The following is a 15,718-nucleotide window of genomic DNA, read 5'->3' on the forward strand; positions in this document are numbered from 1 at the left end:
AGACCGACAGGTCGCAGGTTCGAATCCGGGGAGAGGCGGATGAGCTCCCTCTATCAGCTCCAGCTCTCCATGCGGGGACATGAGAGAAGCCTCCCACAAGGTTGGCAAAACATCAAAACATCCGGACATCCCCTGGGCAACATCCTTACAGACGGCCAATTCCCTCACACCAGAAGCGACTTGCAGTTTCTCAAGTTGCTCCTGGTATGACAAAAAAAAAAATCCTAAGAGCCAGCATGGTATAGTACAGTGTTTCTCAACCTATACTGTACCATGTTGTACCTATACTGTACCATGTTGTAGTACAGGCCGGGACCCCCCCGGGGGGGGGGGGGGTTGTGAGGAGGGTGTCAAAGGCCACCGGAAACACAGTATTTTTCTTTATTCTGTTGGTCATGGGGGTTCTGTGTAGGAAGTTTGGCCCAATTCTATCGTTGGTGGGGTTCAGAATGCTCTTTGATTGTAGGTTAAATCCCAGCAACTACAACTCCCAAATGTCAAGGTCTGTTTTCCCCGGACTCCACCAGTGTTCACATTTGGGCATGTTGAGTATTTGTCCCAAGTTTGGTTCAGATCCATTATTGTTTCACAGTGCTCTCTCGATGAAGGTGAACTACAGTGCCAAAACTCAAGGTCAATGCCCACCAAACCCTTCCAGTATTGTCTGTTGGTCATGGGAGTTCTGTGTGCCAAGTTTGGTTCAATTCCATCATTGGTGGAGTTCAGAATGCTCTTTGGTTGTAGGTGTACTATAAATCCCAGCAACTACAACTTCCAAATTTTGTCATCAATCTCTACCACAGCCCCACCAGTATTCAAATTTGGGTATTTGTCGGGTATTTGTGCCAAATTTTGTCCAATGAAAGAAAATACATCCTGCATATCATTTACATTACGATTCACAACAGTAGCAAAATTACAGTTATGAAGTAGCAAAAAAAAAAAGTAATTTTATGGTTGAGGAGGTCACCACAACATGAGGAACTATCTTAAGGGGTTGCTGCATTAGAAAGGTTGAGAATCACTGGTGTAATGAATTGAGTTGGCCCTCACGGATTCTGTATCCATGGATTCAACTAACCAAAGGTTTAAAAATACCCCACACTACCGAAATCCAAAAAGTGAGCCTTGATTTTGGCCATTTTAGATAAGAGACATCATTTTACAATATGTTTCTATACATGGAGATGAGTGAATAGAGAAGAAATTGGGAGGAGATGTTTGCATTTTGCAAATAGAAAATAGGTAAAAGTGCACATTGAGAAAAGTTGGTGTGATCTGAGAGTTTAACCAGGACTCTGGAAGACCAGGGTTTGAATCCTCAATAATCCACAGATAGGTACTAGATGATCTTGGGCAAGTCACACTCTCTCAGCCTCAGAGAAAGGCCAAGGCAAACCCTCTCTGAAGAAATTTGGCTCAAAGTTTCTCCTTATGGTCACCATAAGTCAGAAACGACTTGAAGGCACACAACAAGAAGACTAAGTTACTAAGGGAATGTGACATATGAGGACAAAGCATGAACATGTTTCAGACACTCAGCTTCTCCAATGCTAAAAATCTGAAGCAAAATTTCACTATGGGGCCAAACTCTAATTTCACCTCCCCACCCCATGGAGCTGCACTCCTGTGTTGGCCAATTCAGAGAGACAAGTCTGAATAATACTGCAGACATCCAGCAGTAAACACCTCAGCAGCCTGGAGGGGCTCAGAGCTGGAATGGGAGAGACTGTTCCTTTGGGGGAAATTTCCCTATAGCAAACTGATTGCTCGCTCCAGAGTAATATTCCAAACGTTCCCAAAAACGAGTTGGAACACAGCCTCTCCTAAACGATGTAGGGCTGTATCCCTCAGTATCCTTACTTGACTCACTTTAATTTTGCATTTGGTGCTAATTACACTCAAGACATAAATTATAGGTTGCATCATCTGCCATGGCTGGACAGGAGGAAGAGAGGATGAAAGGGGACATTATTGTATCAGCTATCAAGGGCGACGGAACCATTTTAAGATGGGTTTAAGCCGGTCTTGATTTGATTCACCCTCACATGGTAAACCTTCCAAGTCTTATCATCATAGAATCGCATGAGTTGGAAGGTGCCCCAAGGGCCATCTTCTAGGCCATTCCAGGAAGAAAGGATTGCACAACTAAAGCACCCTAGAACGATATCCGTCTAATTCTGTTTAACCACTCTCTGAAACAGCCTATTCCACTTTCAAACATTTCTTACAGGAAAAGCTTCATACTAATGTTCAGGTGGAATCTCATTGCTTGTAGCTTGAATCCACTGGGTTATATTCTAGTCTTTGAAGGCACAAAAAACAAGTTTGCTCCATCTTCTACATCAGCACAAGGGGTCACAAGGGGGGTGTCAGAGGGGTTGCCAAAGACCATCAGAAAACACAATATTTTCGGTTGGTCATGGGGTTTCTGTGTGGGAAGTTTGGCCCAATGCTATCGTTGGTGGGTACAGAATGCTCTTTGATTGTAGGTTAACTATAAATCCCAACAACTACAACTGCAAAATGTCAAGGTCTATTTTCCCCAAACTCCACTGGTTTTTACATTTGGACATATTGAGGATTCATGCTAAGTGTGGTCCAGACTGATCATTGTTTGAGTCTGTAGTGCTCTCTGGATGTAGGTGAACTATAACTCCAAAACTCAAGGTCAATGTCCACCAGGGGCAGCTCAACCCATTACGCAAAGTAAGCATTTGCAGTATAGTTGATTTTGCCCAGGGGCGCTCTTGAGGTGCTCTTGGGGGAAAATAGACCTTGACATATGCAAGTTGTAGTTATTGGGATGTATAGTTCACCTACAATCAAAGAGCATTCTGAACTCCACCAATGATGGAATTGAACCAAATATGGCACACAGAACTCCCACGATGAACAGAAAATATATATCAGTGTTTGTTTGTTTGGGGGGGGGGGGGCAAAATACTGTTTGCTTACCGTTGAAAATTACCTAGGGCCGCCTCTGATGTCCATCAAACCCTTCTAGTATTTCCTCTTGGTCATGGGAGTTCTGTGTGGAAAGTTTGGCCCAATACTATCATTGGTGGAGTTCAGAGTGTTCTTTGCTTCTAGGTGTACTACAAATCCCAGCAACTACAACTCTCAAATGTCAAGGTCTACTTCCCCCAAAATCCACCAGTGTTCTCATTTGGGCATATTGAGTATTCGTGCCAAGTTTGGTCCAGATTCATCAATGTCTGAGTCTGTGGTGCTCTTTGGATGTAGGTGAACTACAACTCCAAAACTCAATGCCCACCAAACCCTTCATGGTTGTTCATGGGAGTTCTGTGTGCCATGTTTGGTTTAATTCCATCATTGGTGGAGTTCAGAATACTCTTTGATTGTAGGTTATTTATAAATCCCAGCAACTACAACTCCGAAATGACAAAATCAATCCCTCCCGCAACTCCACCATTATTCAAATTTGGGCGTATCGGGTATTTGTGCCAAATTTGATTCAGTGAATGAAAATACATCCTGCATATCAGATATTTACATTATGATTCATAACAGTAGCAAAATTACAGTTATGAAGTAGCAAGGAAAATAATTTTATGATTGGGGGTCACCACAACATTAGGAACTCTATTAAGGGGTCCGGAATTAGGAAGGTTGAGAATCCCTGTTCTATATGATATCCTTTCAGCTATCATACCATCTCTCAGCCTTCTCTTAGTGAAACACACACAATTCCATAATTCCTCATAAGGTGTGGTTTTCAGACCTCTGATTATCTTCTAAACATTACAGTGCCAAACTTCTATTTCATATTGATTTCTGAGAAATCTAAACAGGTTTTTGAGCATTTCAAGAAATTATATAGTATATATATATTATATAATTATATAGTATGAGAAAGTGCAATAATAGGGAGGAAAGGGGAAGTTGTCTGTGGTGTCATCATAGTTGTGAAATCCTTATCCCGTGGAGGCCCAAGTGGTGCCAACATTGGTATCATTTTGACACCAAGAACTCTTCCAATGGTTTAGGTCAGAGTTCTCCTGGTTGCATATTTGCTATGGTTGGCATTATTTTAAATGGTTTTACTGGTTTTAAATTGGGTATTATCTGAGGAATAATTGAGTATTTTAAAATGATTGCATTCTTTATTTGTCTGTTTGGTAGTCCATGGTGACTATAGAACTTTCCTCCAGGACCGCATTTCAAATAAGTTGATTTATAGTTTGTGTTGGATGGTTTACACACCCCCTGAAGATGCAGGTTCGCAGCCTGGGCTTTCTCCTGGACTCATTGCAGAGCCTGGAACCTAGTAGCCAGATGTGCCCATATCTTGGGAAGTCAGGCTTGGCCACAGTGGTCCATGCTCTGGTCACATCAAGAATGGACTACTACAATATACTCTACGTAGGGTTGCATTTGAAGACTGTTCAGAAGCTTCAAGTAGTCCAACAGGCAGCAGCCAGATTCCTCACCAGAGTGGGGTACAGGGAGCACACAACTCCTCTGTTACACCAGCTCCACTGGCTGCCAGTCTGCTACCGAGCACAATTCAAAGTGCTGGGTTTGGCCTATAAAGTCGTAAATGCTTCCGGCCCAGTTTACCTGTCCGAACGTATCTCCTTCTATGTGTCAGCTAGGAAGTTAAGATCATCTGGGGAGGCCCTGCTCTTGGTCCCTCCTCTTTCTCAGGGGCGGTTTGTACGGATGAGAGACAGGGCCTTCTCAGTGGTGGCCCCTCGGTTATTGAACTCCCTCCCTAATGAAATTAGATCAGTCCCCTCCCTCCTGACCTTCAGGAAAAGGCTAAATATGTGGATGTGGGATCAAGCATTCAGTTAGTGATCCATTAGAGAACTATGGAATAGTGCAATGAGAATTTGGAATGGCCATGGACTATTATTTGGATAATGTGATTTTAAATAATGTTTAAAAGTTTGATATGTTGGTTTTTAATGATCATTTTAATATATCTGTTTATTTTACTATATATGGATGTTTACATGGCATCGAATCGTTGTCTATACATGTAAGCTGCCTTGAGTCTTCTACGGGGTTGAAAAAAGTGGGGTATAAATAGAGCAAATAAATAAATACATAAATTTCTTCTTATTGGTTTTCTTCACTATCCAGTTTTCTCAACCTTACATAGGAATTGGGAATACAATGGCATGGACAATCACAACCAGGAAGCAAATGATTTAATGAGTCTGGTTAGGTTTACTAACAGGGTTCAGGTCAACAGTTCTGGGCTAAAACCTGAGTTTTGTGCAAATTATTGTTTGCGCAGGTGTCAAAGGAATGCAACAAAACAAATAGCTCTGGCATCTTGATCAAATACCAGACTTGAGATTTCTTGAGGAGGCTGGAGAATCCCCAAGGACTGGGCTCTCCATGTTGACACAGCAAGGCTAAACTCAGAATGTCAGCAAGAGTAGACTAACAAGATAGCATCACATCCTTATCCAAAATCTAGGGTTGAAAATGCAGACGGATCAACAGGATGGATGCTGTCAACAAGCCACATGTTGGGTTTTCTAATTGCCTTCTCATGCTGGCACTTCAAATGACCCCTACTTCCTCACAGAGTCTCCTGAACTGTTTCTTACATAACCATTTCCTTTTTGTGTATTTTTTTTTTTTTGCCCCAGCCAGCCATGCATAGTCACATGGAAACATATGGCCGTACTATTGACTTTCTAGCTAATTCTGACTTTTGATCTATAAACCACACTGATTCTGACAGTGCATAGTTGCTCATTAGAGCAAGTATATTGAGTTTACATCCATCAGAAGCCTTGAACTGCATAAGACTTGGAGCTCCACACCAGCAAAAATTTCACATGGGGCCAAACAACACAAGAGTATTTCAAGACGTCAACAGTTGTCAGTGAGGAAGAACATCTATGTTCAGAGAGGATGTAGAAGTTTCCCCTTGTCTAAGCTTATTGGGAAGGGCAACATCCCATCCTTTCCTGTCCCTCTCTGCAGAGTTAATCTAATGCAAACTGCTTTCTGAATTCACATTTCAGCAAACTGGGGACAAATGAGAAAGGTGGGAGTAGGAGAGAGAAGCCGGAACATTTCAAAAGCAGATGAAAAAGTGGGACGATGGAGGATTGATTAGGACTGTCAAATCAGAGCAGTTGGAGAATGTACAGCTGGGATGTCAATCCCATTTTCATTGAGGGCCGCATCAGCCTTAGAGTTGCCTTCAAAGGGTTGTTGAATCCATGGATGGAGAATCCATGGATAGAGAGGACCAACTATAATTTTTTTACATTGTTTTTTTTTTGTCGTGTCAGGAGCAACTTGAGAAACTGCGAGTCACTTTTGGTGTGAGAGAATTGGCCGTCTGCAAGGACGTTGCCCAGGGGACGCCCAGATTGTTTGATGTTTTTATCATCCTTGTGGGAAGCTTCTCTCATGTCCCCGCATGAGGAGCTGAAGTTGATAGAGAGAGCTCATCTGCCTCTCCCCGGATTCGAACCTGCGACCTGTCAGTCTTCAGTCCTGCCGGCACAGGGGTTTAACCCACTGCGCCACTGGAAACTCCTTTTTACACAGTGGTCAGTGCTCTTTAGTTTTTACACAGTTTAGGTGCCCAGATGCTATTAAATGACAACTCCCCTCACATTTGATTATCCACCATGGAATTAGGGATAATGGGAATTGCAACCCAACAGCACTTGTGGTTCTGAGGCTAGGAAAAGGTTAAGGGACCTTTTAACGTCAGACATCATATCCACAAGCCTTGTCTCTGAATTCAAACCCCACTCTCCTGATGAAGTAGAAGAAAAAGCAGCCTTCCACATATTATTGTATTACAACTTCCACAGCTCCACAGTTCTAATGATGTCAAATGATGAGGAATGCAGGAGTTGTAGTCCAGCATCTAGAGGGCCACATAAAATGACATGGTGGTCCAGATCTGGCCTGCAGGTCTTGAGTTTGACACACCTGAAATAGGAGTTGGGGGTGATCCCTTCATCTCAATGCCCCCAATTCATGGCAGTGAACATCTCAAAGAACACAGGTACCCTTAACTGGACTGAGTACCATATATACCTGAGCATAAGCCAAGTTTTTCAGTCCCTTTTTAAGGCTGAAAATGCCCCCCTTGGCTTATACTCGAGTCAAGATTATTTATTAATTTACTCTGTTATTATTATTTTTATTACATGTATTATTTTGCTCTATTTATTATTATTATATTTATTAATTTACTCTATTATTGTTATAATATTTACATTATTTTGCTCTATTAATTTTTTTTATTAAATTTATTATTTATGCTATTTATTATTATTACATTTATTATTTTATTATATTTATTATTATTGCATGTATTATTTTATTATATTTATTATTAGTAGTATTACATTTATTATTTACTCTATTATTACTGTTATTACATTTCCATTATTTTACACTATTATTATTAGTATTCAAAGGATAGATAAGCACAATTACATTGAAGAAGGTTAGAGTAATGGTTTAATCAGAGTTAGACAATTTTATCTTAAATCACAGTTTTATGTAAATATTCAAAAACATTTAACTTACAGATGCCTCAATTAATGTAATTTTATTGAAATCTTTATTTTGAAATTTACCAGTACCTGCTTCATTTCCCACCCTTGGCTTATACTCAAGTCAATACTTTTTCCCAGTTTTTGTGGTTAAAATTGGGTGTGTCGGCTTATATTCAGGTCGGTTTACACTCAAGTATATACGTAATAAAAGGAAATGTGGGTTGGGGATGGTGAAGTATTAATTTAACAAAAGGATATATAACTCAACCTACCAAAAATGTCCACTAGGTAGTTTACAAAGTCAAATAATATATATATATTTTTAAAAAACAAACTGTAAAGAAGCGTTAATCCCACCGCTTGTCAACAAAAATGTAAAGAAGCTGCGCTAATCTCACTAGATGCCACCAAAATTATGTGAGGAAGTATTAATCTTCTTTAATGCCACCAATATTCTGTGAGGAACCTTCTTTTAAATATCAATTAAGCTGCCACCAATATGTTTAGAGACGCTGGATTATGTCTCTGTCTATCTTTAGTTGTGTTGTGAGGTGACTTTGGTAGTGTGGAATGCACCAAGCATAAAAGCAATGGATGAGGCAGGTTTGAAATATAAAGGGAACAAGTTTTATTGTCAACAGAACGTAATTGTTGCAGTTTTGAGAATTTGAACTTGGCACAAGGCTTGATGTTACAAAATGGCTGGTTTGAGATACATGCTTCTGATGATACAATTCTACAAACTTCTTCTTTAGTGAAGTGCTTATACTACTTCAGAGTTCCCTATTGTGAATGTCCACACTGTTTGCCCTATACTCGGAACAAACCACTGATCACCAGTCTTTCCTTACTGGCAATCCTGAAAACCCCCTCTGTTAGATTCCTTTAACCTAAGCAATCTAACAAGGTAACACCTTCAGCTCTCTTGCTGAAGAAATATTCACAAATTCTAGGAACTACTGAATTCTCACAGCTTCACAACAGAGCCCTAACTGGCTATCCTCTTCCCCGGGTCTCTTCCACCGGACTAAACTACTTTTCCCAGAGTCCTTTCTTGACTCTGCTATTTCCCAGAGCCCTTAACTGGCTCTCCTCTTCTCCTCAGGGTCTCTTCCGCCTGACTGGAGCTTAACTGCCACTTTCAAACCTTTTTCTCCTTAAGCTCCACCCACCTCCTCTGCTGCCTTGTCTTGTCACCATGGCAACCTATCCCTCACAGCTAGGCCATGGCAACAAATGTAAACCACAAATACAGTTTTAAACACATTATAAATAACACTTTATAATAAACATTATAAACACAGTTTAAACACATTATAAATAACACTTTATAATAAACACATCTCTACACAAACGAACTGCAATAATGCAATCACACAATCATGGCTGTATTTATCACAATGCTAATGACATTTCCTAGCATGTAGATTTTCCTATAAGAAAATAGCTGAACCCCACTCTACACTTTTACCATTACATAAATCCTTGGGCTCTGGATCCATGAGTCTTGTATGCAGATCATCACCCCCATACTATTAAATGGCAGTGACATGAACATGTTGACGTGTGCACATTGATGTTGCCAACATTTAATAATATGGGACATGATAATTTGCTTTTTTGTCTGATCTGTGCAGTGTCCTGGGATTGAACCGCCATGGATAGAGTGGGCCCACTGCAAAGCCAGTTTTGAATATGATGCAACCCTACTGGTTTCTCTCTTGGACTCATGGTAATTGCTTTGGTAATTGCAACGCTTTCTCCGTTTCGTAATTCAAGCCAGGCTGGCTGGGGGATTCCTGGAGCTGTCGTCTAGAAAGAAGGTTCCTCAAGCATTGTTCTCAATCAAGGAGGATCCTTCATCTGCATGGTTGTGGTTACTTACCAGACTTTCTTCTTAAGTCGCTCCCTGTTTCGGAGAAGTTGCAGAATGGCTTCTTCTCCATAGGCGTGACCACAGACTTTATTCCTGACTGGGTTCATCATCTCATTCTGCAATAATTAATAAGGCTACATTAGACTGTCCAAATCAAGATCTACACCACCAGCAACCCATCATCCCAGCAGAAATGGAACGCCACCAAAGGGTGGTGACTTTATTAAGCCCTGTCAATGAATGTAGTGATTTATGGCATGAGATATCCATCAATACAATCATACAGGCAGGCCTCTGGTGCAGAGAGCTTCCATTCTAGAGCTAGTCAGGAGGAGGAAACATTAGGACTGAAGAGGCCAAGCTAACAAAGCAGAAGAAAGGAAGATGTAGGGCAAGAGGATGCTAAAGTTAGAAACTAGGAACGAACATATAAATGCTCAGATCTTTTCTTATGTTGAAATAATAATTATTGTATTCATTTGCTTGGTTTCATTGGATTTGTGTCCTGCTTTTCTCCAAGTATGGAACCCAAATCAGTTTACAACATATGTCAAAACAGAAAGGAACAATCAGGCCAATTGGAACACCAATTTTAAGACTTGTTTAAAATACCGTAATTAAAATACATTTATTTATTTATTTATTTACAGCATTTCTATTGCGCCCTTCTCACCTCGCAGGGGACTCAGGGCAGATTACAGTGTACACATATATGGCAAACATTCAATGCCAATTTTAACATACAACATATACAGACATACACAGAGGCTATTTAACTTTTTCTGGTCGCCAGGGGAGCTGTCGCTTTCAACGTCCATCTGCGACACTGATGAAGTACTTCCGCATTCCCCGCATGCTTTTTTGCTGGAGTGCTTTGCTGGAGTCTTTTTTATGGCCTCATAAATTAGTTAATTTAGCCTCCCCACACTTTAAGGTGGTACCTAATTTTCCTACTTGACAGATGCAACTGTCTTTCGGTTTGCAAAGGTCGACAACAGGCTACACAATTGGTTGGAAACCCACTCCAACCCGGGCTGGCTTCGAACTCAGGACCTTTAGGTCAGCCTGATCTTAATGCAGCTGACACTCAGCCAGCTGCGCCACAATCCTGGTGCTACATGTCACAAATTAAAAACTGCATCCTCCATGCATCATTCGACTCCAGCATTGATTGAAATTTGGTTTTATTTATTTATTTATTTAAAACTTTTGTATCCCGATCTTCTCTACCTCCGTAGAGGGATTCAGACCGGCTAACAGCAAGTATTCAATGCTCACAAACAAAACCTTTTAAAACATCATATCGAAACAATAAGTTAAAAATACATATCAGATAAAATGCATAATAAAACAATCGCCAGGATAAAAACAACATCCAACTCAGTCCGCACATTGTGGTCAATACTTTAGTCAATTACCAGTCTCAGCCATTACTCTGCAAATGCCTTGTTCCATAACCAAGACTTCACTTGTTTCCTAAAGATCAGGAGGGAGGGGGCAGATCTAATTTCATTTGGGAGAGAGTTCCATAGCCTGGGGGGGGGGGGGCACCACAGAAAAGGCCCTGTCTCTCGTCCCCACCAAATGCGACTGCAAAAGTGGTGGGACTTAGAGCAGGGCCTCTCTGGAAGATCTTAACACCCTTGATGGTTCGTAGGGGAGAATATATTCGGACAGGTCGTAGGGGAGAATACATTTGGACAGGTATTGGGATCTTTCATAGCTCATACAATTACCGTTAATCCCATCCATCACTCTTTGCTTAAGCATGAACTTTCCTTCTTTTTGAAGGTGACTATTTCCAGAAGGCAACACTTATCAAAAGTATTCTATTCTGAACTTTGACTAAAATAGCTGATGAGGTATGGAAAAGAGACAAACAGACCACCCACAATGCAGAATTATAGTGATTCAACAACGCTTTAACTGCTACCTTTCTATCATATGGAATCCTAGAATTTGTCGTTTATTTTGGCACCAGAGCTCTGTATCTCACAAAACGACACATCCCAGAATTCCATAACACTGAGCCATGGTAGTTAATGTTTTGTCAAACTGCTATAATGCTGCAGTGTGGAAACAGTCAAAGTCTTAGGCCCCATCTACACTGTCATATAATCCAGTTTCTGAATCCAAATTATATCTGCTTTGAACTGCTTTGTAGATCTAGCCTTAGAGCGTTGAAGAAGACATGATATTCTTCTTAAAACAGATGATCAATCACCAGGCATCGTCTTTAGAGACATTCCTTTTAAAATCCCAAAGCTTGAATTAAAAGTTAAGAAATATTTAATGCTTCAAAATATGGAGCAAAGTAATGACGAGCCTGAAAATTGTCAACATCTCATTTCTGAGCTCTGGTCTCAGCAGCACATGTGACCTACCTGTGTGATGGGGCAGATGAAGTTCATCTGACTTTGTGTCACCGCAATATCCTCATCAACCAGTTCAAGGTCTGGGATCTCTTTTGGATCAGAATGGACACCAACTATAATATATAAGATGGAGGAAAGGCCATTCAATAAGGACATGGCTAATAACACTAGTCATTGTTATCATAAAACATATTTTTTATCTATATTTATTTATTATTTACTTTATTTACTTTATTCATATACCGCTTTTCTCAGCCCTCAGGTGACTCAAAGCGGTGAACAACATCAATACAAAACATCACGAGACAAGTATAGGGCAATTAAAAACAATTGTAACATAAATCATTAAACATCCGTATAACAATAATTAGCGCCTCAACAGTAAAATCAGAATCCAGTCTCATCATCCATTATTCCGTATTCCTATGTTTAATTACACTGTTTAATCAAATGCTTGTTCGAACAGCCAGGTCTTCACTTTCCTCCAAAATATCAGCAGGGAGGGGGCCGATCTGATATCTGCAGGCAGGGCGTTCCACAGCCGAGGGGCCACCACTGAGAAGGCCCTGTCTCTCATCCCCGCCAAGTGCGCCTGTGATGCAGGCGGGACAGAGAGCAGGGCCTCCACAGAAAATCTTAGTGTCCTAGCCGGTTCATAGGAGGAGATGCATTCGAAGAGGTAAGTAGGGCCAGAATCATTTAGGGCTTTATAGGCTAACGCCAGCACTTTGAATTGTGACCGGTAGCAAACTGGCAGCCAGTGGAGCTGGCTCAACAGGGGAGTAGTATGCTCCCTGAGTGCCGCTCCTGTTAGCAACCTGGCTGCCAAACGCTGGACCATTTGAAGCTTCCGAGCAGTATTCAAAGGTAACCCCACGTAGAGAGCGTTGCAGTAGTCTATACGGGATGTAACCAGAGCGTGGACTACCGTGGCCAAGTCAGACTTCCCAATATATGTCTAAATTCAGATTTCTTTTGTTCTTTTTAATATTTTTTTCTAACATGAAAAATAGCAAATGTAAATAAATGTAAATAGATAAACTTGAATTGGAAAATGACCCAGGAATGGCCCAAGACGATGGAACGGATAAGGACTTGAACGAGAGGATATAGTTTTTAGTTTTTAATATTGTTATTATGCACTGTGTTATGTCTAATTGCACTATCATGTTTTTTTGTTTGTTATCAATGTATGTATTTTTATGGCATCAAATTGTGCTGATTGTGTACGCTGCTCTGAAATGCCTTCGGGCTGATATGAGCAGGGTAGAAATAATGCAAATAAATCACACCAGGACGTAAAGTGGGTCATGAGAGGTCTCTGTGCGAAGTTTGGTCCTGATCAGTCATTGGATAAGGTTAACAGCGGTCTCAGAATGTGAGTGGTGGTACTGCAAGTCCCATCGTCCATGGTTCATCCTCCTCCAAACTGCAGTAGGATGTCGAGTGGGTCTTGCAGGCTCTGTGTGCCTATTTCGGTCTGTATTGGGAGTGTTCTGACCCAGCCCCCTCTGGCCTTTCCTTTCCTCTCTTAGTCATCTCGGAATGTTGGATTTGAGGCTGGCCAATCAGAGACCATATGCAAATTTCCTTCTGTCATGCCCCGTTTCTGCCATGAACCCTCTTCTCCACCAGGGGCTCCTATTGAAGCTGCCCAATCAGAGACCATATGCAAATAGAACCACAGCGGCAGCCAATCAGAACGCTGCCACATACACTTCCGCCCTCCACACTTCCTCTGTCCTTCCCATACAAACAAACACTCTTCTTTATTATATAGATAGATATAGATATAGATATAGATAGCCAAACTGCTTAGAGCAAGGAATTGGAAACGGGAAAAATAAATATACAAATAGAAGAGTCGTATAAGGAAGTATGGAAATTGGTAATAAATGACAAGCTGACATCTAAATTAAAAATTAAAAGAGGGCTCTGAAACAAAGTGATTTTGATGATGTATGGGAAAAAATATTGAAAGAACATTTAAAAATACAGAAAGTTACCTCCACGAGAGGAAATGAAATTTGGGACAGAGATATATAAAAGGAGTGGCTCAGGGGGAGGGGAACACGGTTGTGAGGATAGAAAATATGTTTTGTTGTTGTTCATTCGTTCAGTCGTCTCCGACTCTTCGTGACCTCATGGACCAGCCCACGCCAGAGCTCCCTGTCTGCCGTCACCACCCCCAGCTCCTTCAAGGTCAGTCCAGTCACTTCAAGGATGCTATCCATCCATCTTGCCCTTGGTCGGCCCCTCTTCCTTTTGCCTTCCACATTCCCCAGCATAATTGTCTTCTCTAGGCTTTGCTGTCTCCTCATGATGTGGCCAAAGTACTTCAACTTTGTCTCTAGTATCCTTCCCTCCAATGAGCAGTCGGGCTTTATTTCCTGGAGGATGGACTGGTTGGATCTTCTCGCAGTCCAAGGCACTGTCAGAACTTTCCTCCAACACCACAGCTCAAAAGTATCGATCTTCCTTCGCTCAGCCTTCCCTAAGGTCCAGCTCTCACATCCAAAAATATGTATAAGCATGAAAATAACAGTAGATGCCAAAAGTTAATGTATTATAGATTCTACTGAATATTATGTGTCCCTACTCTGCACTGTTTAACTTAGACAAAATTACATCCTATTTTCAAATCCAGAAGTGGACTTATGGTCACGTCTGTCACTCCATCCCAATTTTTTAGCAGGCCGTATGTTTCCCCACCTCCCAAGATGTCCCCAGAACAGCAAAATAGTCTGTGGGTCTACACATTATCCATCTGTGTTCTATGTAAGTTTCTTAGGAAAATAAATGTAATCAAACTTTAGCCATGTGATGTATACAAAGAAGTAAGTTGGTCCATGAAGGTGTTAATCCCAATTCCAGCTCTACCTTCAAGCAACTTTGACAAGAGGCAACGGGGGCATTTTTGCAGCTGGTGAGCAGGTTCCAAAGCTGCAAAGAGGGCAGCTTCAGCTCTGTCCTAAGTATAACATTATCCATATGTTTCTGACATTATAATTAGTCCCTCTGGATCCATACACGTGGGCCTTTTCAGCTGTTCACCAGATGAAGGCAAGCCCTAGATTAAGCCAGAGATATCTGTGTCATCTCCCTTCCACAATTTTTATGATCATTTTAGCCCCAAAATAGCTTTGTATAATGCAGCACTAAATAGAGCGATGGAAACTTCCAGGACTGTCGCAGCGGGTCCTAAATAAAGATACATGCGACTACAGCGTATTTCGGGCTATCAGCAGAATCGACACACCGTGCTCTTTCCTTCAAATTTTATTGATACGCTATTTTGTAAAGGAATGTAAACGGCTATTTTGTCCAGTGCAAATTAAGAATTGCCTCTGGTGACCTACTAGGACATTGGGGAGCGGAGAGGAATCTGAGTCTCCTCTTTCAGGTTTTCAATATTCCTCGGAGCTTGGAAAGTTTATTATTTGGAACTATGAAACTGACCCATCCACCATAGTCAACTTTTGGAGTTGCAGTCCAAAAAAATAGATGTTTTCAAGTTGTTTTCAAGTTGATCCTAAATAACAGCTGAAAACTGAGCAGTGAGATCCTACAGTGCTTCAATATAACTGGTAGCCAACAAAACTATGTTACACAGTCCTTGCACTGAGTACCATCGTAGCTCAATGTATGTCGAGCAGTGGTCAATATAAATGACCGACAAAATCTGGCTACCAGTATTAAAAAACTCTAAAATTACAACAGCAAAACAACAGAGAGGAAACAATCAGGGACAGCCAATCATCTCTCGACAAAAGATTCCCCCAGGCACTAACAAACCACACCAAAAAACTGCCAGGCCATCAAATGCTAATCAAGGTGGTCAGTTGAAACATTCACACCTAGCTCCAGCAGACAAGAGTTCTTTATCCCACCCTGGTAATTCCACAGATATATAAACCCATTTTTCCTAGTTCCAACAGACTTCACTACCTCTA

At 41.1% G+C, this 15,718-nt stretch overlaps 1 protein-coding gene across 1 annotated transcript in view; it reads right to left on the reverse strand.

Moving 5' to 3' along the window:
* The window catches only part of NSMCE2 (NSE2 (MMS21) homolog, SMC5-SMC6 complex SUMO ligase), a 304,600-nt gene that overhangs the window by 11,086 nt on the left and 277,796 nt on the right, over window positions 1–15,718 (reverse strand). Inside the window, exons 5-6 of the mRNA XM_060775865.2 lie at window positions 11,775–11,878; window positions 9,400–9,506 (exon numbers count right to left, since the gene is read on the reverse strand). Coding sequence (XP_060631848.2) covers window positions 9,400–9,506; window positions 11,775–11,878 — 211 coding nt within the window. The remainder of the gene's footprint in view (window positions 1–9,399; window positions 9,507–11,774; window positions 11,879–15,718) is intronic.

Source organism: Anolis sagrei, chromosome 4, assembly GCF_037176765.1.
Source record: "Anolis sagrei isolate rAnoSag1 chromosome 4, rAnoSag1.mat, whole genome shotgun sequence".
In the NCBI taxonomy this organism is placed as follows: Eukaryota; Metazoa; Chordata; class Lepidosauria; order Squamata; family Dactyloidae; genus Anolis; species Anolis sagrei.